The sequence below is a fragment of the Clinocottus analis genome, unplaced genomic scaffold (genome assembly GCF_023055335.1).
Source record: "Clinocottus analis isolate CAN_PGR_092001 unplaced genomic scaffold, fCliAna1.0.p SCAF_18, whole genome shotgun sequence".
NCBI lineage: Eukaryota > Metazoa > Chordata > Actinopteri > Perciformes > Cottidae > Clinocottus > Clinocottus analis.
Genome location: NW_027175909.1, coordinates 12,399,405 through 12,427,401, shown reverse-complemented (window position 1 = coordinate 12,427,401; position 27,997 = coordinate 12,399,405). Strand labels below are relative to the sequence as shown.

General features: G+C 41.5%; 1 protein-coding gene across 2 annotated transcripts; it reads right to left on the bottom strand.

The window, feature by feature from the left end:
• Positions 1-11,160: 11,160 nt before the first annotated feature.
• Positions 11,161-25,412, bottom strand: LOC137788701 (dnaJ homolog subfamily B member 6-like). 2 transcript variants are annotated; one of them, XM_068581719.1, is made up of 9 exons: positions 25,256-25,412; positions 19,313-19,438; positions 17,242-17,351; positions 16,311-16,373; positions 15,886-15,990; positions 12,479-12,616; positions 12,224-12,392; positions 12,033-12,103; positions 11,161-11,875 (listed from the first exon to the last, which is right to left on the bottom strand). In XM_068581719.1, exons 2-9 carry the CDS (start codon positions 19,375-19,377, stop codon positions 11,853-11,855), a joined length of 744 nt encoding a protein of 247 aa, XP_068437820.1. In that variant the 5' UTR covers positions 19,378-19,438; positions 25,256-25,412; the 3' UTR covers positions 11,161-11,852. The 2 variants fall into 2 exon arrangements, with proteins under 2 accessions (XP_068437820.1, XP_068437819.1); XM_068581718.1 differs by having other exon boundaries at positions 11,161-12,103.
• Between the last annotated feature and the right edge of the window lie 2,585 nt (positions 25,413-27,997).

Sequence of the window (27,997 nt, the reverse complement as noted above, 5' to 3'; positions counted from 1 at the left end):
GATATTCAACGTGAACATTAACATGAAGTTGGTGGAGTATTCAAAGTAAAACTTCAAACCTCACAGCGTATTCATTTAATTTGCAAATAGCGACAGCGTGCTTCATTTTAATGGCAGCAGTTGCAGAAATCCTGCGTTCGAGAGGATCAAATATTACTTGTTCTAGACAGAAATACTGTTCTGTGATATTTTAAATACGTATCATTGTCTATCTTTCCTATTTTTTTTTAAAAGGCCGACAATAAATCAACGCCTATGACTCCAGAGACCATTATATTTCATTTGTCTGTGCCTTGGACCTCCATTCTGTCCAAAAACCAGTAAAAACACTCCAGTGATCCACGATGTTGCACCGGGTGACATGTTTGTTCATAATGATGAACATATGCACTGTAGGTTTTGACATAAATACTGACCAGACGACCAAATGTGTTTTAATCCGAAGCAGAAAATAGTCCCCAACAAATGCACACTTCCTCTTATTTGAGTTGTGTTCGCTAAAAACTACAAAGCCCAGTTGTTGACACATTTTTAAAGAGTTGCCTCTTCAGTTGGAACAAAAAGGCTCGCCACTGAGAGAGGGAGGAACATTTTTTTCGTGACTCCACTTCATGGTGCAACGACGTCATTATTTTTGTACCATGTTATGTTTTCTGTTCGTCTTCCACACGCTGAGCTTTTTGTGAAAACGTGAAAGCGCTGTGACGACACTCGCTGAATCCTTTCATTGGCAACCAAGCAGAGCAACATTTGCACTTGTCATGTACGGCTCGGTGTAGTTTTCGCACGCCACCTTTTATTAAAATCAATTCAATAAAGAAACGACAGCAGCTTGGCTCGTTCAAAATCGCGGGTTTGTGCAGGGTGTCTTGCTTGTGTTGCATGAGTGACACTTCTCTCCGACCAATCAGTGCTCCGCACTGTCTTGACTCCACCTTCTAGCATCGGCTCGGTTCACAAAGCAATTATGAAAATATCGAAAGAGACAGTTTTGCTTCCTTTCATTCAAATACAACTAAAATCAACGTGTATACTGTATTATGAGGTACATTTCAGCGGCAATTCAAATTAACTCAAACATTGTTTCCCTTCTCATTTCGTAATCTCCCTGAATGTATGTTTTCTTACAAGAGTGTGCTGATTGCACAGCAGGAGAGGGCCATTTTTATCATTGAAGTGGTCTGTAGATTATTCATCTATATTTTTGTCTCACAGTTTGATTCCACGCTCTTTTTTTTTTGGCGGCGGCGGCGGGCTCGGCTCAATCAGCAGACTGTTGTTTCACTTGTAGATTGTCTGCAGTGAAACACATCCTTCCGAAATAACACCCGACATTTGAGAAAAGGGACTTTCTCGTCTTCGCTCGGCTTCCAAAGTATAAAAGCAAAACGAAGCCGGTGAGATTTTGATTGTAATTCCTCATACAATGGCCTTGAGTGAAACGTGTGGGAATCCATCAAACGAGGACTGATAGAAGTGAAGCTAAAGAGGAGGAGAAGGTATAGCGATGGCTGGGGGGGGGTCACATACAGGGAAGTGACAGAAGAATGTCATCACCAAACAGATGCTTTCACAAAGTCCCAGGGGACACAAAAAGACAGATACGCCAAAGACAACTGAGATGGAGAAAGGAGGTCCTCTGCAGAGAATAGAAAAGGTATAGTTTGTTTGTTTGTCTATTTACGAATATATACATTTACGTTAGTGCAGATATTCATGGTACTTCGTGGTTAAAGGCGACGGACATTGCTGAGCCACTGACTTTAACTGTATAGCGCCACCAGGAGGTTGATTTCTAGCAAAACTATTGCACTTCCCACCCAACCCGTGCTTTGTGTTCAGGGCTACTCAGCAGCTCTTAGCATGCTAGGCTAAACTAAGGTAGTGAGCGTGGTAAACATCCTGATAATCATCAACATGTGGAGGAAAAAGTACTCAGATCCAACTATTGTGTGCTTGTAGAATATTATGGAGAAAAAATATTATATACATACAAAATTCTCCAGGCACAGAATAGCATAGCTCAGGCTTTTTGAAGACTCTGTGTTAAAATATGATTTACTTATTTGACATTTAGAAAATATGCCTCATACGACTGTGTAAAAAGCCATTATTGTAGTCGAGAGTGCACATATCTCAGCTCCCTTCACTAGTTGACTAAAGAACACTTGCTACGATGTTTCCTCTCTCCTAATCTGCTGAGTGCACTCTTGAATAAATCACAGTCCCATTTAGCCGCACCTAAATCCCCGTCTGACAGCTGTTCCAAAATAAAGCACACCCAGGTGTTTTTTTTTTTTTTTGTATGTCTTGTTTTTACATAATTTCAATGCTGTTAGGTAGCCAAATAATTCTTCAAATTGTTTCATCTAGCTTCTTTAACCCGAGCATGTTTCTTTTATTCACTGAAAGTGTAAAGTCCTTGAGCATACAGCAGCTCTCTAACCAACGGGACGAGGAGCGAATAATTTCTGTTTCAAGCTTATTTGATTGACAATTTCTGCACTGAACCAATTAGATGCCGGGGAACTAAACACATCTGTGTCTCAGGGCCTGTTTGATTTAAAAACATCACAAATGTCTTCATTGATTTCAACATTTGGTATGATGATCGATACATGTCTTACGGTCATGAAGTCCTGTTTCAATGGCCGCAGTACTTTTTTTTTTTATATAACTATATCAATAAAGAGGTAATCCACGTTGATCCGGCTGAACGATAAGACGCTTCTCTGCACGTCGAATAAAACATGTATGATGCAATTTGTGACACCCTAGATGACACTTTGTGCCATCAAAGCGTTGCCTCATAACAGCTTACATTGTCTATTTACTTGGGTTTTATGCTGTTTTTCAGGACACAAAACCCATTTGTATTAGTCATGCTGGGACAATGGTGTATTGTTGCTTTCAGCTCATTGTGTAGAATTGTAATGATGTATTCCAATAGTGTATTTACTTGTTTGTTATACTTCTTTTTGATTACAAAACCTCTTTTGTCCTTTGAAAGATTTTTTTTAACATTAATATATATATATAAACAGACTGGGTTGTTACTCTCATTTCATTCTCACTCCACTGCGTGTACGTACTTAATGACTTCTCTCCATGTGCTGATGGCTGTCGATAGGTTCTCGGCTTCATTCGCGTGTAAGTGGGTTATTTTTCTTTTAAAAGGAGGCAGACAGGGGTTGACGGGGGAGCTTGACAGTGAGCTGTCGATGTGCTCTTCGCTCCTCGGGAGGTATATGTCCTCAGAGTGGAAGTCAATAGGAGGATTTCACAGGGTTTTTTTTTTTTACGCAGTGAGAAACAGTTGTGTAATGACTTAAGGAGGCAGAAGGCTGCAAAAGTAAGGCAATGGATGGAGATGGGCCACTACCTCGACACTGTTTAATTAAACCCTTGGAGACTAGCTGTGTCATATGCATTCATTCTGCCACATGAATAATACAAAACACTGCAGGCTCATTCAAAATAATCTGGGAAAACTGCTCCTTGCAGGGCTCTGCCCTTGTGACAGGGAAATCCAGGGTGTTTTGTCCCTGCTTCAATTCAATTACTGTGGGAGAGCATTTGGTACAGAACATTTACTATAGGAAAGAGACACTGCAGCTCAGGTGACTTGGCAACAGAAACAAAGAATAAATACAAGTTGATTAGGAGTTGGCAGTGTTGCACAGTGTTTGATGATTATGTGTTTCTCCACTTAATTACCAATATTATGTTGTTGTTGTGTGTGTGAGGTATTGCTGGTGATGTAGCCGGAAAGAAATGTGATTAAAGCAGTATCCATAGTTTTATATTAACGATGACTATGTGTAATCTGAGAGAGGTTGGCAACAGTGAAGAATCAATGCAGAATCATCACAAGACTCCTGGAGGCATTTCAATGTCTTTTAGCAACTTTTCTTGTCTTGGATTCTCCCGTTTCAGCACCAAAAAGTACCGTCAAAGTTCGTAACTGAGGTAAATGAGTGTGAATATTAGACTTTAAATGAAAGCTAATGTTGCTCAGCGGCTGCTGGTTGCGTACATTTTTGCCAACATATAAGCTAAATCAGCTTTATATGGTGACAGCATCGTTGTGTTTACAGCTTAATGTGCTGTGGCTTATGTTATGTGATCGGCTATGAAGTGTCTGGTTGCATCTCTTGTTATTTATTCATCGGTGACAAAACTAGAACTCTCTCTCAGGACTAATAAAGTAATCTGAAAGATACTATATGAAACAATGACAAGTCGAGTCCCCGTGAGGGTGTGTGTTTCTCGAAGCATTTATTGGTAGGCGTCCATAAAAAAATGAACATTTCTACATTTCAGCTTACAGTAATGTCGAGAGCAAATCAGATGAGAGAAACCTTATTCTGCTTTGGAAATCTTCTTACAAAAACACCCATGGAAGGTTAACATGTTGCTCGATCTACTCAGTACAAAGAATCCTACAAAAAAGAAAATAATATCTTCGAGAGCGTAGCTATTTTTCACCCTGTTGTGGTGAGCAAAAGAGTGAACACCGTTGCTTCCAGAGTGTTGATTGTCAGCTTTCATGTGTGATGGACTGAGCATTTTTTTGTGTAATAAAACTCACTCTTCAATGCTTTTATTCACCTTCACTCTCACATTCCTGAGGTATCCCTCCCCCTCCTTGTCGCCTGTTGAGAGGATCCACTAAATATCTTGCCCTTCACATATTCTCAAATGCTACACGCTATTAATGCAGCAATTCTTCACGCTCATCATAAACAAGGCTGCATGTGTAATTCTCCTTCCACACGAACTCTTTCGAACACAATTTCTGCAAAAAGTGTGCTGCAAAAAGTGGAAAAGTCCAATCCTAGGAGATTAATTAAAGTGATGAGCCATCCACAGGGCCCACCCACAATAAATACAGCAATAGCAAAAGCTTAACTACTAAAAATGTATTCAAGATAAAAACCAAACATTGAAGCGTAGTCTCTGCAGGCTGCCGCTCGTGAACGCAGGCAGAAGTTACGCTATGCACTGCTGCTGATATACGAGGGGGGAGACAGCGCAGCCGGGCCGCTGATACATAGCAAAGATGGACTCGTGCCCCATATGATTGATGGCACTTCTGCCAGCAGATACATGTTGGTGTGTGCGTGTGTTTGTTTGAGGGTGTTTAATAAAAGGCACCAAGTCCACCAAATCGAGGGAAGAGTCGAGGAGCCCTTTTCTTTTTGGACTCTGCGTCCTTTAACCACAGTTTCTTCCTCTTCGTGTCCGTGTGTCCTACAAAAAAAAAAGAACATTTTCGTTAAATATGCAAATGTAGGAATGACTAATAGATCAGTTATTTATTAGAATTGGCGGTTTCCAAGTTGTGAAAAAACTCTCGAGCTGTTGAGTCACTGAACAAAACTTCTTTGCTGATGAGGAGATTGACACTGCTCTCCTGTCTGTCTGCTAAACAGGACACGAAAACCAGCTGCCAATTAGCTGAACCTACACCCCGGATACGAGAGGATACATGGCTCTGTCCAGGGAAAATCCCAGCACTAAACCTGATAGGTGGTAGCTATTAAAACTTAAATAAAACTTGTGGGTTGTTTAACAACCAAATAGTACTCTCTAATATCACAAAGTGTGCTTGGCCAGGCACATTACATATTCCCCTTTACGTCAATCAATCTTAAATGCAATCGTTTTGAAAGGAAAATGTGTAACAAATCCATATTTTAAGCTAACAAATGTTCATGTGTTGACTGTCGGCCTTTAAGGCCGAAGACTAAATGGCCTTCGATGTTAATTTAGGAGCTAAACAACACAAACAAGTGTGAGGCGAGAGGATTAACATAATAAACGCCAGTAGCCAAAATTTTGTGCTTATCAATGATTTATAACTAATCTATAACACATTAGTAACATATTAAATGACCTATAAATAAATCCATTAGTCCAGCTTGTGAACACTCTAGAAAAAGTGAATTATTAGACAGTGAAACAGACTTTTTAAGACTTTCAGCCGGCTGAAGTAGCTAAAAACACACTCTCCAAGGACCCGTATTTGAGTAGCTTGTGTCATTATCTCAGACAGAGTATTAGGGCCTTTGTTTGCATCACAGCAGGAAGTATACACAGTTAAATTAAAGGTTCCCTCCTTAACTAACGAAGCTTCTATTATAAAACCCTCCGTGACCGCGACTGTGTGTCGCAGATAATTGCTCAGCTTTTGTGTGGGACTTTTTGACCCTATGAAGGAAAACAGAGGGCGACCTCTGACCTCTGGTCGTTACTGCGCCGCAGAACAGAGCTGCCTAATCAACACCTCGTCCTGGGTGTTTACACCTGCCAATCAAACGCGGCACTCTCCGTCATCGGCCCTTTGTGTGGACGGCAGACACAAAAGCAGACAATTAGCTGCGCTTATTAAGACCCTACTCTTTAAAAGGAGAGGCCCGTGTGCTGGTAATTAATCAGCTCTGCGGTGGCGGGTGGGCGTACCCCTCGTTAGTCCCAGGCTCTGTAGGCCGTGTTCCTCCTCTTCCTCCGAGGGGTTCTGGGTAGAGTTCCTCAGGTAGCGCTGGTGCAGGCCGAGGCCGGGTAGCGCTATCTGTCTGCGGCGGCGAAAGTCTTCCTCCAAGGGATCTTCGGCTGCCACGTCTGTGGGCAGAGCAGAGTGGGAATGAATCACACCTATACCCGTCTGGATGGACGGCCTGAGGTGTTCAAAGCAACATTACATATATAAATAAAATGTTTATATATATATATATATATATATATATATATATATATATATATATATATATATATATATATATATATATATATATATATATTGTGTTTTTCTTCTTTTGTGTAACGTCTTTGGATTTCAGCCTTCTGACAAGAGAGGTGTGCTGCAACAAAAAAAAAACGTCAGCTGAAAGGAAAACATATTACCTTGTGGTGCCCTTGGCAGTGTGAATACAATCAGACAAGAAAACATCTATTACAGCAAGTTGAGCACAAGTGGAAAAAAAATGAATCGGCCTATTGATGTTACCAACATGAAACAACAAAGATGGTATAAAACAAGAAGTTGAAAGAGTCCCTAAGGCGACATAGAGCCCTCCATCCTTTCAAACGCCAACCGTATATTTCATTCATATTTCATCTGTCTGACTTTATTGTGATTAGTCATGTAAATAAAATGAGATTTGGTTATTCTTCTCTCTAGGTAATTTACATTTATATTGAATTAGTGGCAGGCAGGGTATAGAGGAGGGGAGGGGGGGGGGGGACTTATTATGCTGCGAGATTACAGCAGATCTCATCGCCATTGTGTTGTGTAATTAAGGCAGTGGAGAGGAGAAGAAAGGGGGCCAGATGCTTGCCGTGCTGAACCTGGTCCCATTTAGAGGACGATCGGCACCAGCATTTAAAAATCCCCCTGCGTGGCGTGTAACAGCCCGGCCTTAAACACATCAAAAGTCATTAGAGACGTGACAGCTTTGTTTGACATATTGCCGTACACCTGTGGGAGAACCTCAACATAAACATAGTGATTTTATTCATTAATGTATTTTCTAGTACAAGGAAAGAGTGTGGCTATAGTGTAGCACTTGGTTTTATGTGACGTTTGAGAAGGAGATGGTTTCTGAAGGAGCTAAAGGGTTTTTATGCAATCAAGGACGGCTGCATGTGCTCAGGTCTAAACAGAGATAAAGACATCACTAGATTTCAATTCTCTTTGAATAGGCATCGTATTACTGCGGACCTCAATCATGCCCCGAGTCGATTTCTTTGTCTCAAAAGCTTTTTCCATTGTGTCAAGGTCGAAATTGGCTGAGTCTTCTCGCGATATGGAGTTTATTTTCATGCTGAAAAACAAGTCATTCATGTTCTTTTAGTCCCACACTTCTTTATGTTACTTTTCAAATCAGCTTTTTTAAATTGAATACACTTTTAGAGACAAGCACCCAGAGGACCCAACAGAAACAGGACAATCGGTGGCTTTACTCTCAAGGCTCTTACAGCTACTCCTTCTCTATCCAGCTTCTGGAAAAACAACTAATCCCAACTTGCATTCAACTGGTGATCCACTCAGCCGGATTAAGCCAACATGCATGTGCGCTTTGTTCTAAAGGATCAATATTTTGGGCAATTATGGGCCGGGTTACCTGGGTGATAAGATTCCTTCCGCTATCAAGTCACATAATCCATCATCAGTCAATTAATTTCCACAAAGACAATATCCAAGTGCACTGATGATAATGAGATCTTTTAATGCTCATAAAAAGGCGTCCTTTTCTTTTCTGGATCAAGGACTTAATTTGAAAAGCAGAGTGAACACGGTTCTGGATGGTCTCATTTGCAGCTATTGTCTCCAGAGTGCCTGTCATTTGTCTCCCGGCTGTGCAATGCAGTGTGGGTCTGTGAAAGTTGCTTGATACACACCGTCTGGACTGCAGTACAGGAGCGTGTACACATGCACAAACACCCGGGTTAACACCTAAACACACACAAACTCTTTGTGCGACAGACAAAAGCAGCCGGCTGGAAGCTAAAGCCGAAAATAAATCACTGCTCAGGGGGGGAGGTTAACCCTACATGACAACTTTAACTGTGGACCAGATTATTTTCAACAGTCCACATTCGCTTGGTTCAAGACATCTGGTGTCGCGCTGATGCGACTGCACGACTGAGATACAGGCCGTGTCCTCGTTCAGACACGGCCCGAGAGAAGCTGGCAGCTTATCTCTGCCATCGTTCATAAAAGTGGCCAGCGGCTCCGGTTCCTTTTCGATGCTTCACACTAAGCTGTCAAGAGACGAGGAGTGGGAGGAGTGGGAGGAGAAGAGGAGGAGGGGGTAACACCGGATGCGTCTCTCTGCCGACAGGAAGTCATCTTTCATAAGATGAGGAAACTCTGGGACAGGAAATCACAGTATTGACTGTCATATTGGAACGGATGGATGCAGGAGAAGACGATACAATACTTTATTTCTCACAAGGAATACAGAGCTAGTTTGATAACATCCTAAATAATAAAACTCATACTGACAATGTTCTATTGATATTGAAGAAATTTAAGTTTCATCATTAAAAATGAAATAATAAAAAGTTTCTATGAATGTAACTTGGAACAAGCTGCTCTAGTTATCCTACCCATCCGTCACTGTGGGCTTTCTTCAGGATGTGAGTGCTCTTTATAAAAAATATCATTTGGCCAGATGATGTCATGCTGTCTTTTGTACACAAACAGTGCCCCCTTGTGGCCACATGAGGGTCCAGCTTTACATTACAATGTCTGGTTAAGAGCAGGAGTTTTGCTCTCTCCCTTTTAAGGACATATCGGAAAAGGCCTGAATAAAACTACTAATCTAATAATTTTACTTACATGCATAAATGACATGCTTGATTTCAGATTGATTTAAACTATCCGTGAATGTCATCATCTCCATCGAGAATAAACATCCAATCCGCTTCAAGAATTCACAAAAAGGACGCTCCTCATAACTAAAAGGAACAAGTCAAAGAACAATCTTTTTTTTCAAGTTGCCTTCAAGTTCAAAGTAGTGCACAGGTCTGCACACATCTGCACATTGCAGTCAGAAACTGATAATAGTCTGCATACTTATTGTCCAAAAGGGGATTCAGGTCCATGCAACTTTTTGGCCGACTTCAAGTTTCCCAAATTATGGGAGCTGTAGTTCAAAATGCACCAACGTTATGCCTTGTGGTTGTAGTTCCTGCACACCATCCCGGGAACCAGGAGAGGGCGCTGTTGCACCAAAAATGTAATTACTGCTAACGCAACACCTATTCAACTGCTCCCCACTGACGACATGAACATCTAACGCCGCCGACGCATTTGTATCGATCCGAAGATGATCATATTATTAGTGATTAGATTGAGCGGTTTATTGCTAGTTCGTGTGGTAATCCTTATATACAACACACGTCCTTCACTTACTCACCACATTTACAGAGGAGAGGGGGGAATACAGGCTAGATAAGCAATAGGGACGGGCGCTGGGCTGCAGTGTCACTTAGCAACAGGACTGCGCATGCGCAAAGCCCCTTCAATCAGCACTGATGATACAGAAATTGAGCGAGAAAAATACAAAAAGTTAAAAAGTAGTAGAAATGGCATGCACGCCGTTAAAACACACAAACACAATACACTCTTTGATGCTAAATGTCAGACCAATAAAGTAAACCGGTCCTTAACGCTGCAGCTTGACTCAGCTCATGACCTCACCCTGCCTTTCCCTTCTCCTCAGTTTCTCTCACTCCAGACTTGTCTCTTACAAAAATATGCAGTGAGGCTTGTGTAAATAAACTAGCCCCGAGCACATTCCTCAAGTAAAACACACACACACACACACACACACACACACACACACACACACACACACCTCTGCCTCGACTGTAATCAAACCTAGCACTAAAGCTCACCCTGAATCCGAGCACATCAGGCCGTGTATTTAAAAGATAGCAGACCTGCGTTTTTATTGTCTCCAAATTAGACAAAATATATTTTTTTTAAAAAGGGATTTTCCCAGCTAGGCGATGACTTCTTGTGTAGCTAAACAATGAGTTACATTTTAAGTCCCTCGTTTGGCTTAAAGTCTCTGCAGAGCTCAAGTTGGGTTTGAGGGCGAATTCAATAGAGGTGCACCATCAGCACTTTTACAAACCGCCCATATAAATGTCCTGACGGGAGGGGCGGAGAGAGAGATGAAGAAACATGATGAAGGACACTTGAATCACGTCGTTACCTTCTCACCTGGGAAGTAAAAGGTAAAGCATACCTACCGCACATTAAAAGATACAAAATACACCTCAGGGTTCGAGGAGGATGTGTTTTTGCAGAAAATGTTGATGATAGTTTTCATTTTATTAAATGAGGAATAGAAATATTTCAGTGGAAGCACACACAGTGGACTCAGTGGCCGAGCCCTCATGTGAGTCACCAGGCATTAGTAGGTTAACGTAGTCCACACTGTGAGCTGTATGGGTGAGTGTACCACAAGAAGCAGCCGCTGTGGTTTCCTTTATTGCGGTTGTGTGAAGCAGGTTTGAAATGTGATCAGGCACAAGCACACACACACACACACACATCTCATAGTATACATCCAGGAAGAGTGCAATGAAAAGAAGCCACTCAAGCCAAAGGAAACATGACAAAGACACCAGGTGACTGCAGCAGACTTTCCACGAAAACTGAAGTTTATTGATCAAACCTGAACTCTTTATTTTGGTTTCTCTTTTTACAAAGAATGAAAATTCCCCTGTCTGTCCGGTAACAGTGTAAGGTGTTGTGCGGTCTACGTTCATGGTTGAAGTTGCTGACATTGTTACAGTGAAACTACAAAAAGCAGCCTCCTGGACTCAGCAATCATGCAAAAACCCAACAAACATACTGTGGTATTTCCAAATACACAAACAAATGTTAAAGTAAGAAAAATGCGTATTATTCTAATTAATTTATTAATGATGTATGTCATTCATAGTACACACGCGTGAACATGGTAACAGCTAACAGGTTAGCAGGGTGAAGTTCAAGTTCAAGACATTAGGGTGAAGTGGTTAAGCTTTGATCATTCACTTGTTAAGTTCGTCAATTGAAAAGAGCAAAAATGACATGCTTGAATCTAATTGTACAGCATCTTGTTTTCCAGCGACAAAAACAAAGACAACATTCACCGCAAAAGGAAATATATATATCAAGCACGTCCTCGAGCGTTGTGCTTATGGCAGAAATAAAAAAAAAAGTACAATTTAAATGTAGTAAACAAAAACAAAAATCCCAACAAGATGGTCCCTCCCCTCCCATAATAATGGAATAAATACAAATATACAAATACTATGACATCTCTCTCACCTCCCTTGCAGCTGAGCTAAAATGAGAAAAATTGTTCTTCTGGAATGAGATGCAGGAGGAGAGAGAGAGGAGAGACCAACTGTTGGTACCAAACATAGTCACTGGGCGACTTTTATCCAAGTGTGAAAACTGTATGTTGGTCAAGTGTTGTGGCGAGATAATTACTTGTTACCCAGTCTTAGGAGCTGCTCCTTACCATTAACTGTTAGGGACTTTATCTGACCATCCTCCTCCACTTCTACCCGCTCCTGGCCGTTCTCCACAATCCTGGAGAACACACAAAAACATCACAAAGTCAGACTGGTAAAGAGGATATTTGGGAGATATGCCTTTTCCCGTTCTTGCCGAGAGATAGACGAGAAGATGAAGTTTTCGTTTAAAAATTACCGTTTTGTAGTAATTTTTCTGCCATTGATGAACTTGGTGGAGGTCGACACAGATTTGAAGTTACCCATCCCTCCACCCATCCCTCCTCCCATTCCTCCACCGCCGCCGAAAGATGAAGAAGAGAAGGATGTGAATCCTCCTCCACCCATGTCTCCAAACGGGCTAAAATCTGTAAAAGAGCACCCTTTCAGTAAAAATGGGGAAAAAAAAATCATAAATTTATGATGTGGAGTCATTTTGTCGGGATGTATGGACCTGAATTGAACCCTGAGATGGCCGGCCCAAACGCCGGGAAGCTCCCGAAACCAAAGAGCGACCCGCCCATCCTGCCTCGGCTCGCGCCCCTCTGGCGACTTTGACTGCCGCCGAAGAAATTGTCAAAGGGGTCATCAGCTGTGGGGGCGGGACATAGCAGAAATGACAGATTGAGGAGCCTTTTTAAGACTTTCAGCCTGATACAAGATCATGGTAGTTTGTGCGTTTTTTGAACACCGATGTATTCACTTTGAATACATCACTTTGTTGCCTTATCATATATGCATTAGAAAAGATTTGCAAGGATATCAATGTAAAACACAACTCAGATGTGGCTGAAAGAGGATGCGTTTGTCACGACCAGCAACCCCTTTCACTTGACAGCCATTGTATCCATTGTTACTAGAGACACATTAATTAGAGCAGCTTTGAGGCACAACTTCTAAAAGTGGTGGATTTAGTAGCATGAGTTTGCAATTTCTGGAACAATCTCAACCGTCGAAGTGCCCACCACTAATTCTCATCCTAAAGCCCTGTGGACATGCTTCTAATTGCGTGCAGCCAATCTGGGTCGCCCCAGCAGGATAAGGCTGGCGCACTGGCACCGTTCGCTGAAAGAAGACTCCTCCTTCAACCTTCAATGTACCGAAGGAGCGACAATAAAGCTTTTCTTGTTCCCTCTGAAAGAAAGCTTTAAATAAAAGTATCCCCTGACCCCTGTTGTAACCGCATTACCGTCCATTTACCTCGAAGAAGACATTAGAGGGGACAGCTCAGTCAGTACGACGGCAGAGAGAGGAGGCAAGAAGGAGGCTGCGTACATGTACTGTAAGAAATCCTGTTTATTGCTGTTGTACATCGTCAGTGTACACAAAGAGATAAAAGGTCAAGGCTTTGTCACTCTGCCACGTATGTACTCTGACAGAAGAAAAAAAACCTCCAAGCTTAAAGGTTTGAATCGGCGAGGAATGTGCCACACCTTTACAGGAAGTACAAGCAGAGGAACAATTGAACCGACGGTGTCAATAGGTTACATAGAAGATATATTTAATAAAAAGTTAATATCTCCCTCACCTCACTACTTCCTTCACACGTTAATTTGAGAGCGGTCGTTCTTGGCAAACAACTAAGCCCTTATCCTCGTGTGAATCCGTAACACACATACACACACACGCACACACGCACGGACACACACACACACTGAGGTGGGAAGATGACAGATCTACAAGACCAGCTGCTGCTCACTGAGACGAGCTGCTAGACAGACAGGACTGGAGGCTGGATGGGATTTAAAAAAGACACATTTGAAACTTCTTTTTCCGCGGCTGCCATCTTAAGGAAAGTCAAACCAAAACGCTTCTTTATATATAGATCTATCCGAGGAAAAATCGCTAAATATAGAGGTGAAATAAACTTGACAGGACGGATGTTTGGACATATCCTGTTGCATACCAATTAAGCATAATAAAGCTCGTCCCCGGTCAAAATAGAACTTGAACTTTACTCTCTCCGGTACACAAGGACCACTTCACAAAAGCCAAACCCTGACGCGATGTGCGCAGAGCATAAACAGCAACAGCTGAGCTCCACTCCATCGTATCGATGTTAATAAATGGAATAAAAACATGTTGTCAGTTTATAAAAACACTCCGATACAAATGACTTGACTTTCCCTACAACTTCTAACCCCTACTTTCCCCCTCACACACAGACACACACACACAAATTGTTTTAAGCACATTTCCAAGAACTCACATATTAGATTACAGTTCTTTCAATAACTGTATGTTCTACACCCACGCTCGAGTGCTCGCATTGCACTCGCTACATGTGCTTCGACACACAGCGCGCGCGCACACACACACACACACACACACACACACACACACACACTCAGCGTTATTACATCTGCTTTTGTTTTAATACGGAAGCTATTTTTGAAAGCATTCCAGTTGAGTGATGTAGACGTTCAAATCCATCCTCCGCCTGCGTCTGAACTCCATATTTAGAGCTACACTGGGTGAACTACGCATGCCTCCCAATCAGCCTTTTGCTGAACCCAGACAACCCGGGCCAGACGTTAAACTCCTATAACGACATTATACAACGACTGACACCTCTGATACAATCAGCAGTCCGGCACTACGAGAAGCCGTCATCGTACCACATGAACAGCCACTCGCCAACAGTAGATTACCTCAGGCAGCAGCATACATGGGTATAAAACTAAAGAGCTGCCATCATTTTTGCACTTCTGGGAGGGGAAATGCTCAGAGAAGTGGTGGACAAAGAAATAAAAGAGATTTGTTGAGTTTTAAAACTAATCAGAAAGAAGTGGCTGCGGAAACATAAACTCTAAAAATGGTAGAAATAATAAGTTAACTCATTTTACACGGAGCCAACAACATACAAACTAAAGATGTAGGGTTACCACAAACAGTTTTTTTTTTTTTACTATAAATGAATCTTAGTCAATTATATATTGTTGTTGTTTAACCCCAAAAATGTGAGAAACAAAGTAGGAAAAGAAACACAGCCTGTGGTAACATTGTATCCAAGCAACAGTCAAAAAACTAATTATAAATCAGTTTGCTGTTCGTAAAAGCACTACATCCTCTCAACTTGGAAGGTGGAATCGATAAATGCTTGGCAAAGTATAAATAACTCTAATCGATGATAAAATGAGTTGCCCGAGACTGATTGATGAATTGCTTCAGCTATGCTCAGATAATCTTTGTAATGAAACGGCTAATCTATGGTAAAGCAACATGTAAATCCATCCACCCTAAACTAAGCTTGCTTTGTTTATTTATAGCTGTAACTTCAGACGCCTTTATGCGTTTAATCTATTTATATGAGCGTTATTTTCTTTTGCTTTCATGGAGCTTGTTTCCTGATCGGAAAGACTATTTTCTACAAGAGAAGCCGGAGTGAATTAAGAGGTCTAAAGCTTGGCTCGCAGAGAGATGAAGGCTACGTAATGAAGGGTCAACATCCAGCAGGCGCTCCGTGTTGGCCAACATGTGACATTTAGTGGCAGAACACTGCTGTGAGTATTGGAGCTGCACATTGCAGCGCTGTGGGGGATCAGCACACGGCTTCACAGAACGTTTCCTCGGTCCAATGCTCCATCTTTCACCCTTACACACAGCCGGGGCTGCTAGCAAACAGTCAAACAAGTGAGAAATATCAATATCAATGTTCAACACAACAAACAACTCAGACTGACAGGATGTCTCTCTTGAGCAGTCTCAGGTCATCTGTGTATATTTTTGACCAGATAAAATGATGCAGCCAATAAAAGCCTTTGCCTACTCTCTCTGTCTCTCTTCAGCCGCTCTTTCTTCCTCCTCTTTGAAGACTTGAAATCACATCATCTCCCCTCGCCAGAATTGAAGGAGACCTACCGAAAAATTCTGCGAAAGGATCTCTGCCGCCGAAGAATTCCCTGAAAACGTCGTCGGGATTACGGAATGTGAAGCCGCCGCCGCCAAAGTGATCGTAATGGCCCCCTGTAAAACATAAAACAGTGAAGGCTCTTAAACACACAATGACTTCATCAGAAGCAGGATTAGAGCTGGTACTATCATTGCAAGTGATACGAAATACCAACACAATACCAAGCTGTTTGTACTTTGAATGAATAACTGATACATGCTGATGGTTAGATAGTGCAGGAAGTAGGCCACTAAAAAAAAGTCTACATAGACTCAAAATATAGCATATTTTTAATCCTCATCAGATTTCTCCACATCCATATTGACGACTGAAATCTTTTCATCTCCATGGCACTGCAATTCATATGTTGTTATTGCGAACGTCGTCTCCTTACCTCCTCCTCCTCCTGCTGAAAGACCTTCTTTTCCGTATCTGTCGTAAGTATTCCTCTTGTTTTCTGTGGAGGGAAGAGAAAGACTTTTCATGAAAACAGATAAAAACAGACAAATCCCATCCTGTTTCATTTTAAACTCCATGGGTCCTGGAAGTTAGCATCGAATGAAGTGCCCCCTTTCAACTGGAACTAGCGCCTCATGGCTGAAGGCCTCCGCCAAACATCCATGTCTGTCCAAAGATGCATCACGTCGTCATTTGACCCTCGTTTGTGGAAATGTTATTGTGTTACAATGATCTGGACCGTTGTGCTTTGCACTGCAAATTCTCATCAGTGCATCCTTGAGTCCATTCATTTTATAAATCATATAATATATAATCTTATATAGTTATTGATGTCTTAAATCAGTATACCTTGTTGCTGCTGAACAACTAAATTGTGTTGCATATTTTTACGATGACAATAGACATCCTTATCCATCCGTCTGATTATCTGCATGTGGGTTCTTTGTATTGAGTATTGTGTACAAAGATTACAAAGCTGCCTTTCAGCAGTCAGAAAGGCGTAACTGTCTGTGTCTGAACACATTTACAGCCCAAACTGATAACTGCATATGATATCATGTGACAAACACAAAGTAAAAATGAAGCTTTCTTTACATATTATATAACCCCATTAAGATATTTTAGGTTTGTTCTTGTAGGAAACACGATTGATGACTTTTTACAGCAACATCTTGCTTTAGTAATCAGACACGAAACTCCAAACTTACTTTTCTCCAACAGCAGATATGACAACAAATGTCAACTTTAACGTTTGAGGTGCCAATGAATCAAGATGTCCGTTTAGACACATCAGTCATCAGGTTCATACGTTTTCCCTTAACATGGCTACATGATCTACTTTCTCCCTCTACAGAACAAAACCTTACCATCTGAGAGCACTTCATATGCCTCTGACAGCTCTTTGAACCGTTTCTCCGCTTCCTCCTTGTGGTCCGGGTTCTTGTCTGGATGCCACTTCAACGCCAATTTTCTGTAACTGAGGCACAAACGCCAGACAGTTAAGTCAGTAACATTTACATCAACACGGGGATAAACACACCATGTACTGTATGCCACATACTGTAGATATTCCAAGAAGAGAGAGTCAGTTCCTAATTATGGGATGTGGAATATGTGTATGCATGTATACAACGGACATCCCCCTATCAGAAACACATATCCACATTCAAGTCTTTTTTTAGGGTGGCAACCATGCCTACAGCAAACATACAGACTCTCCTGTATGCGCACACACATCCCAAATACATACATGCACACACTGCCCCCCCCCCCCCCCAACCCACGTCCCCAGTTCAAGCAGAAACAACAAAGACAGCCTGCAGTCCACTGACGTGAGGTTCGCACAGAGGCTTACGCTGCATCAGCTGTTTGTTTCTAAGCCCGGCAGCGAGCGGACACACGGATGACGTGGAGAAGACTCCGGACGGAAAAAAGGGCTGCACACAATCCAGGCATTGCCTCCCTTATGGGTCCATCGTGAATCCTTTTTGTAGTCTACGTCTTTGTTGTAATCTGTGACATCATCGAGCTGTTTGAAAGCTTGGTCAATAGGGCAGCCGGGCAGACCAAGTTGAACAATGTGGTGTCGGTCTTTGTCGGTCAGAAGCCTGTGTGTTCACTCTTAAAAGCGACAGACGTTTTCTTGTTCTGAAAGCTGTATTACTGGGTGGTCATTTCCATTTTTCACGTCGACCAATTTATTTTAAATTCACTCGTTCCGTGTGCCGATTGCCGGGGCTCGACGGGCAGACATGTCGCTTCACGATGCACAGTAGGGCGCAGATACCAGAGATTTGTGTTGGAACATCTGACAGAAAGTCAATCGTCGATCAAGCCGTCAACCAATATGAGGTCTCTCACTATTATCTTTTTTTTTTCCGAGCACTTCCGTATTAGTAAGTGAAACGTTTCCCCATTTGCAATTAGTAGTTGACGACGTGAACACTATTCTCAAGTAGAAAAATTCTAATAATTACGATAACTCAAATATGACATGAAGAAGGCGCAGCGGGGCTCTGAGCGGAATGAAAAGACCAAACGTTAAGAGATCACCGAATGTATTATGATTCATTCTGAGGCGGACATTAACGCCGGTACCAAACTTCATGACAAGCCATCCAATAGTTGTCACTTAAAACCAATGGAGTCAAACCTGCCGGTGGCGCTAGAGGAAATGTCAAAAGGATTACCAATTTAATCTGGATTTGTCCTCTGGGCACCACGAATTTCTGTACCAAATTTCATGGTGATCAATCCAAGAGCTGTGGCTGTATTGTATTCAGTCTGGAGAGAAGCGGTGGACCGACATTGACGTCCCCGAGAACCAAATACTTCAATCGAAGATCATGGGGAGAGAGCCGGGGGCATAGGCTAAAGATATGACTTATTGATTGGCGTCAGTGGAGATAACGTTTGACTTTGGAAGCCAACAATGGAGTGCATAGAGATAGCATTGCGCTAAATGTTCGCAATCTTCTATGCTTGGCAAATTGGATGCACCGGTGGATTTGATGTTTAATAGCTTCATCCTTTCTCACATGATTTTATGCCACTTCTTGATTTGCTGCATTACATAAAATAACAGATTATTTCCCCCGTGGAGCACGTGGCTAACTTCAAACAGGCTTATTTAAACATTTAAATCAAATTCATCGGAAACCCTTCACTAGTCAAAACAAAAAAAGGTGTTTGTGAGAAACCTGTGAGGAAGTGTGATTAACAGAAACGGGCCTGTTGAGTGGGCCTGCTGCGTGTGGTGGGTGAGTGTAGGGGGAAGGTATTTGACAGTGGCAAGGTTACAGGAAGAAGAGTGGAAACTTTCTGCATTGCAGCCTCTCTGCTCCCTCTCCTCGTGTCAGTTCATACAGCCAGAGGGGGATATAATTAACCAACAATACTAGGGGAGAATGGAGCAGAAAAACACTCGGGAGCACTTACGCTTTTTTGATGTCCTCTTGCGATGCATTTTTCTGGACTCCTAATGTCTGGTAGTATTCCAGCATGGCGCCGTCTGTGCGGGTTTCTAGTTCCGGTCCTATGTGAGGGTCCTCTTTTTGGCGGCCTCTGTGGAAAGAAAGTTTCGTTCTGTTAAGACATGTTTGCTCGGACAGATAAAGCCCAACAAACTGAGACTGAGCGTGGCCATGTGTGAAGACGAGATATCTCCCTTCCAGACACGAGGGGTCAATTTGTAAAAGGGGCGGATGGGGCAACAGCATTAAACAGGGTGGCAATACCCAACAATGTAATCAAGTGCACTGAAATAGAGCTGCAGAGAGGACAGCTTAGCCAATACAAGCCCAGAAAAATTACATAATAAGCAGGTGATCATCCCTCAGGCTGTGGGTCTTTTACTTTTACTTTGGAAATTTGGATATACCCATTAAGAAGAACATGAAGCATTTCTTAATACGTGACCTAATGTTGAAGTTATGAAGCATAGCCTCTAAAAAACAAGACCGAACATGTCTGATGAAGAAATGTCAAAGATAATCAGGTCTTCTTGTTTTAGCCCCAGATTTCAAATTTTTTGGTAACTCTACAACACAGAGAGGGAAACCTGCACCAACACATCGTCATCAAAGTCGCTCGCTCACAATCTCTTCTGCTCTTTGTACATAGTTGGCTCGGACTATAATAACAATTGCTGCCAATGTACGCAGGAGTTCTTGATCTAGAGGTAGATACAAAAAGATATCAGACTACTAAAATAAGCAGATATTTGACCCCGGTGTAAAACATTTCCGCAGAAATCTGTCTCTGATGTAGAAAAAGAGCCCACCGAGACAACGATGATAAGGATCACATGACCAATACAGTTGCCAAAATGTCAGATGCCGCCTAAACCGCCTCCGACAACGTAAGCTGCAACCACTCGGATGTCCAGCCAGCCAGCTCTCGACTTAGCGTCACACCCGAGGCGAGAGAGCACATGATCAGCAGACTAGTTTCTGGGGATACAAATGTGCTCTTAGCTTCATTTTTACTTTGTAAGTATTTCACAATTGGATATCAGGGTTACGTTAGCGGTTTTCTCCTGCCCTGTATTGTATCTGGAGGAGTTTACAGCACAGCAACCCCACATTATCCTTCTTGTAACCATCACATGAATCACTAAGACCCCTTTTATGGGCTTGACCATCTGTGTCAACCTATGGTCATTCACGGTGCAGTCTTCCCACTATAATTGTACAACACATTGGGCCAAAAATAACGCCAAAATAGAGGGGCAAAGTATCCCATTCGAGCTGACCACCAAGGGACCTTATTTCAAGAAAAAATATGTGTGTTAACAGTAAGACGAGAAATGCAGTTCACTGACAAAAAACTAAATGTTACTACAATAAACTGCCATTATCTTGACTTAAGAAAAATCATATGCGTTATCCATGCTCCAATTCAAAAAGGGTTAAACAAATTGTCTTTCACACGCATGAGGAGCAGGTTTTCATAATCGTTTGTTAATATGCCATATTTTTTGTTGTGGGTGGGACCCAAACACAGCCTGTCAAAGTTTTCTGTTAACGCCTATCCAAACAGGGCAGGCTCTGGTTTTCTGCCAGATCTGGTTCTTCTCCCAGCTTAAAGCTACATGGATTCACAGTTTATCTCTGTGTGTTTTTGCCTGCAAAATCTTATTTCACTTAAACAAAAGGGCAGTCTGACTAAAACAATGAGGGTAAATGCCAAGAAAAACCACAGTCGACCATTGATCATCATGGGATATCTGTGCCATCGCACTAAAAATGGTAAACAAACCAGTTAGGAGCACTTACACAGGGAGTCCACTGTGTCCTGTTTGTTTGCTATTTATAACCTGTGGCCTTTGCAGTTAGATTGTGTTTGTGTGTGTTGTGAGCATGAGGGGGGTTGGGGGCACTTGGCAGTGCCAGTATGGGACACCCGGTTGAGACATGGCACAGGCACTTCACTCCTCTCTTTCGCAACACCAAATCCCCCTCCGACACTTTCTCTGTTGAATCCCTGCGTCTACTGATTTAAAACCCATCCAATCCTAACTGTTAGAATGACCTCCTTTTCATCTCCACACCATAGTGTAGAACAGAATCTAAATATGAAGCGATATGACCCAGAAAGTGATTGTTTTCCTCCAGGTTTTCCTTTAAAAACAGACCGAACGCCCTGACTCATCATATTAAATGGATGTTCTTTTCTCCCCCTCACTTCAGCCATTACTGACCCACTCACCTGCCACCAGTTCCCCCTGCAGCAGTGGAGAGTTAATGGACACCAGTGCCTGCTAGAGATGTGGTTACTCACGGTTCTGTGCAGTGAGAGTATCCATGCATGTACGTGCAGATTAATGCCTTGTGGTAGCACTACAGCTGCTAACCCAGATCTGATGGATTCCTGCTCCATTCAGCGTGAACTATGCCTCAGCGTGAGCAACAGATGTGGGTCAGTCAATCCCATGGTGACTCAGGGAACCAGAGGGGGTGCTTATAAAACTTAATCAAATCACAGCAGAAGCAGTCCATTATGATGTTATTTCTTAATGAATAAAAAGCTCTAGTAGGAGGCAAATTAATTATAAAGTTAAGGCCTTCTAAATGATGGTTAATGAGAGGGTAATCAAAGTTAAAAAGATGGAAAAGCAGCATTTGCCTCTTTTGCCATTAATTTGGCAATGATTTTGTACTGTGTCAGTCCATAAGAAAATTATTTCATATTTGTTTTTGCTGTAAATTGACTTGTGGGGAAAAGCTGTTCCCATTAATATTTTAATATCATGAGATTTTCTCATTAAAGTCAATTTCAAGAGGGAGTTCCAGTGATTATCCATCACTGTAATGGTTGTTTACAAGAGCCTTTGTCTGTTGTAGTTTTAGAGCTGGTTGAAATAAAAGCCTCAGCTTAAAGTATCATTTGGAGCTCACAGTGAAGGTAAGAGAGACCATGACAGCGTCAGGGTTGGGTAACTTGTGAGGATCTCAAACCCACACCCTTCTGTTTGTGGTTTATGAGGACGACGGCCCTCAGGACTTCCAGGAGGGACTACATCCCCCAGCTGGCTTTGAAGTGAAGTAGTATCTCCATTTGAATTTCAGTATTTAGAGGTTGTCCAAACCTCCCTGTCACAATAGATCTGAACTGACACACCACATATATCATACAAAACACTAATCTTTAGTGAGCAATATATAAGATAAGATGAGATAAGATACTCCTTTATTAGTTCCGCAAGAGGGGAAATTGCAGGATTACAGCAGCAGTACACACAAGAGACACATGGCAAATTTAAAAAAAAAATCAAGTAATATAAATAAACAGTGAAACAGTAACACAACCAGTAAAGAAGAATACCGTAGCAATATTAAATATACAGACGGAAATATAAAGTATATTATACCGTTAAAGGAGAGATGTGATGTTTCTATCCAGCAGCTATCAAGTCTTTATATACAAGATGCTTCATTAATTTGAATGAGGTTCAAGTGTGCCTGTCTGTATTACTCAAGAGAATATTAAGAAATATATAATTAAAACCAATATTGGATCAGACTCAGTAACCAGAAACTCAATATAATAGGATACAGATCAGGATTGGAGGCCAACAACAATTCCATAACAGTGACGACCATCATCATGTCAAAGGGCACATCATTGTTGTGAATATTTTTACGATTTCTGTCGGCACCGCAACTCCATAGGTAAATACTGGCAAAGAAACTCTAGATGTTATCTCTTGATCAAAATCTCTGATTAGACTTCAGTATTTTCATTTTTTCATACTGTTACAAATCTCTCGCTGAGTCCAGAGTCGCCCCTGACTGTGATTGCAATCAACAAAAAGGCAGCTGGAGCAGGTCCCTCAGTGTCCAAGAACTCTCTCACACCACTACAAATCTGGCATTAACAAGATAAGAGCAACGGACAAAACAGACTGTGTGCATCCAGCGAACGGCTCTGAACACAAATCACAGCGGACAGAACAGAGACACATGACGGCTTAACCAGCACACTAACAAGCGTGTACTTTAACTGAAAAGATTCATAACAAGGACTGGAATGTTTGTGATTCGTGGAGTTACGCATGATGCAGTTGCTCATCTGAGTTTTCCCTTGACTTTTTCTATCAGTGTAAACATTTTCCAAGAGGTTATCATCAAGAGAACAGCAGTGAGCGTTGTCCTCTTAGACAGGGAATCCATTCACAGATTTGAATGTGTGGGAAATCAGGAAGGAAACCTGTTAGAATTGATCTGCTCCAGCCACCAACTGGAAGTCATTAACCACCATATGGCAAAAGAGTAGTTTACTACATTCTGCTTTACCTGTTGCTCATAAAGAGGGGCTCACGCATGTTGGGCTAGACGACGGTATTTGTCAAAAGTGGTAAACTGGTCAAGAAACCTTAAGAGGCACAACAAAAAGCTTCTTTGTCACTTAAACGTCCTTCAAATGATAAAATGACTGCATGAAAAACCCTTGTAGAAGTGCCAACAATTGTATAGTCGTATTCACTAGAACGTGTTGTATGACATAATCTAATACCTTTAAAAAGGTTTTGCTTAATGTTTTTATTCATGTACTACTTTTCCTGTTTTCATGACACTGAATTGTAGTTAAGTCTAGTTATCGAATAGATAATAGAAATAAACTCAAAATGAATAATTTACCGTTTCAGTCATTCGTCAAGTGAAAACATGAAACTTCGCTTGTTACAATCCTCATACATTGTGTTGTCAAATGTCAGAAAATAATAATCCCAATATGATGTTTTCAAATGTCTTGTTTTGTCCAAAATATGAAATTTACAATGATACAGGTCCATTTTAGTACCTGGAACCAACACGTTTGTCATTTTTTGCTCACTTATGTTTACTTAAAAATAATGACAATCAATTCTGTGCCAATCCACTAATCGATCAATTGATCTGTTGTTTTGGCCTGATGGCCTCATATATAGGAGGTTGTACATGTCATACCAGATCATTTTAATGTTGTTTGCAGTTAATCAGCCTTTAGATGAAACAATCTCAAATGATGCAGTCACAACTGTTATTTGTCTGTATTTTATTACACTTACAAATATAGTATTTCATGTGATGAACTAGTAACTCTAGCTTCTTTTGAGGAACAGGCAAACTTCTGGAAGCTTCCAGAAGTTAGGCTGTTCTTCATATTCAAAGCAACTATCAACAAGGAAATCAGACGCCACTGTGTGGAAACACTGACCAGATTAAAAGAAACACTCTCCGCCGAATGACAGGTTTTGAGATGTATTGACTGAAAGCATGACGATATTGACAGAATACCAAATACGTTGCATAACATCTGAAAACACCTCTAAAAATAGTTGGAACTTTAATATTAGCCTGGTAACGTTAGTCTCATATTGCCAGACCTTCTTCCTCAAGTAGCTAGCGCTACGTTTTAACCGACAGGAGACAGAAAGACAGCCCTATCTTTATATATATATTATCCTTTCCAACAGATGCACATGTTCTCATAATTATCATAATGTGACAGTTATCTGTTGCCGAGTTATCACATGTGTCCGTATGGCTAAAGCCGAGGAAAGCAACGAGCTGCACTCATTTGTTATGTTTTAGGCGACCTTAACTTAACATGAACGGGCTTTCCTCCAGTCTCTCCTCAAACTGATCACTGCAGCAATGTTATAATAATCACATATGTGTGTGTATATGTATATATAATTCATGATGCCGATGACAGCAGGAGGGGGGCAGGGGGGCATCAGGTTGCGACACCACAGCATCCCCACATGTAGCGTTACATTTAGCGTTACGGGGTCTCTCTGCGACAGGAGACGGGTAACGTTACGGATATCTCAGCAAAGTCGAGCCGCGTCGACGCTCAACTTACATCGTTTACATCTGTCGAAGGAAGGCATACCTGTTTAGAAAGGACGTCTCAGCTCGGGGGAGAGGGGGGCCTCTCTTTTGTCGCTATTCCCCTCGTCTTCTCTGGGGTACGGCTCCGTAACTGCAGCCGCTGGTTGCTGGTGGTGTAGCGTCAGGAACTGTTACCGACTAGCCCCCTATGGTACTGCTGCTTTCAAGTGCTGTCGGATATCGGAATTGCCACACACTAGTACGCGCAAAGTCAGGTTATGTTCAAAACTGTGAAGCTTACTTGGGAGATACTGTAAGTCGTTTATAATAACCAATGAGAAATAAAGTAAAAAATGCAAGAAAAATAAACATACAATCACGTTGCTTGGATATCTAACTAACAGTATTAGAATAACTATTACAGCAAAGAATAAATAATCTAGTAATCTAGAACTCTTCTGACTGAACTATTCTCTTGTCCAATAGCTGGCGAGGCTGGGGCCACAGTGAATGAGGTTCAGAGGGAAATTTTTGTTTTGATACCTCTGTGCATCAAGAAAGATACATCTGCAAATAGTATACTTATATTTGAATAAGTTAATGTCATTGGAATGATAATTTAATTGCATACACAAATGATCTACTTTAAGATGATATTTCCTTCATGTTGCTGCTGTTGTAGAGCAACATCAAAGGGAAATGGTCTCATTAACTTTATTCTTAAGTCGATGTTTTTATTTTATTTTATAATGAACAAATGAGGAAAGCACGTGATCTTATTAATTAAACGCATTTGTAATACAAGTAAGTCACGACAGAGATTTTTTTTTTCTTTTTGCCCAAAGGGCACTTGAAAGCACCACGCCTTTGAGTGTCGACTGTCGACAGCAGCGCCGCCTCGCTGACCCTGCTCACGCGTCCATGATGACACTCAACAGGCCCAGCGAACAGATGACTGTCTTTACTGTTCACGTGTGCATTGCACAAACTGAGAGGGGCCTGCCCTGCAACTCGGATATTCTTAAAAAGTCCCCAAACATATTTTCATAGTAATTATCAGAGCTTCTGCTCGTGCAGGTGCAGGAGCCAAAACCCGGCTTCCTGCGCCATCTGTCGTGTAGCGCGTGAGAAACAGGTGACCTATGACGATTATAATAACTGGCTTGGAAACACTGTGGTAGACCATCCCTGCCTATAAAAGAGGGAACAATATGAATAGCTAAGAAAAAGGTTTGTTTGTTTATATATATATCTTTAAAAAAAATATTTAGTACTCAACTTACCTTTTATTCACCACTTTGACACATTTAAGTATGAAAAAGCACATGTAGCCATTACTAAAACTAACAATGGCTTATTTTCATTAAGGCTTACAGCTCCAATGGCCCTAATGTTATATATGCTGGCTCACTGGGACACTTGAATGAAGAATAGTTGCCATTAATAAAATATTACGCTTGAGATTTTCACACTCTGAAATCATAAAATGTCTGCTGAGAAATTCTCTCTCATAATCAGAGCTCATAGTTTTGACTGAAGATTAAAACTTTGAGATACTAAGATGCAACACCGACTGCAGTTCCAGAGGGCTTATGTGCACATTTAAAATGTTCTGTACTCCTGCACAGGTGTTCCTACTTATTACTTTTATAACATTTATGGCTTGGCCCCAGATTATAGCTCTCTAATTGCACGCTATACATGAGAGCAGTCGGATATCCCCAGGCAGGAACCTGTTGGCTGTAACCAAAGCTACATTTGGAAGCAAGCTTTGAAGTCAACATACGAGTTGGCTTCATGGGTTTCCATATTTTTAGCTTACAGCTAAAATAACTGGGCAGAACACAGAAGATCTGGCTAAAATATACCAATAAATACAATCTGTTGGATGAACTTATCATAACCCAAAGGAACAAAATGCAGCAGTGCAGGTTATTGCAGTTTTGAACCAAATTGAGGCTGAAATTATACAGACTGGCATTGATTTTAAATGGAAAAGGAAGGTCGTTCTTGCCGTTAAAGCCGACTGGAGCTCTTGCCAGCAAAGGAAGACCCAATGAAAATGACAGATGGCTATTAATTATACTAGACATTATGGCCAGTCAGTATCTAATTAGACTCATTGAGCAGGAGGAATCACAGCAATAGATAACATGCACGGGTCATTTTTTATCATGCAGTCGATAGCTTTCTCCAAACATATTCAAATAGACTTTTATATGCTTTTCTTTGATAATTAAGACTGCAGGCTGCAATTTACCTCATACATTGATAAATGCAGAAGGTTAAAAGACAAACTATGATAATTATTAAATGTAAGCTGTAAAACAGCACAACTAATGAAGACGAGGCTGCTGCTTGCATGCAAATTGTTGAAACCCAGAAATAAGGTTGGCCCACTCCCTGTTCATGTCTGGACAGGCAGAGTGTGCACTCACACCGCTGCACTGTCACACAAAGCTGTCCTAATGTGCTGCTATATGCCAAATGAATGAACCCACGCTTGTGCTTTATGAATATGGAAACATGCCCAAAGAGGTTTAAGGCAATAGGAATTTATTGTCCTTTCTGCTGCAACCAGGCAGCCAAAGATTATTAATGATGCGTCTTTGAAATGTTCCCAGGGGGTCGCCGGCCCAATGCACTGTGGTTTGCCCCTTTTCATTTATTATAAAGGCAGACGAATGTGCCTGATTTTACATTAGGTGTTCCACAGATGTACGACAATATAAATGGTGAAAATGTTCTTTGTGCAGTATCACTGGTTGACCAGCAGATGGTGCTGTGATATAACAAATAACCT

Coding starts and splice junctions, on each gene's coding strand:
- LOC137788701 (XM_068581718.1), bottom strand. CDS start 19,377: ATGCTGGAATACTACCAGACATTAGGAGTCCAGAAAAATGCATCGCAA. Junction 17,352..19,312: donor CAAGAGGACATCAAAAAAGC/GTAAGTGCTCCC, acceptor TTTGTGCCTCAG/TTACAGAAAATTGGCGTTGA. Junction 16,374..17,241: donor ATATGAAGTGCTCTCAGATG/GTAAGGTTTTGT, acceptor TTCCCTCCACAG/AAAACAAGAGGAATACTTAC.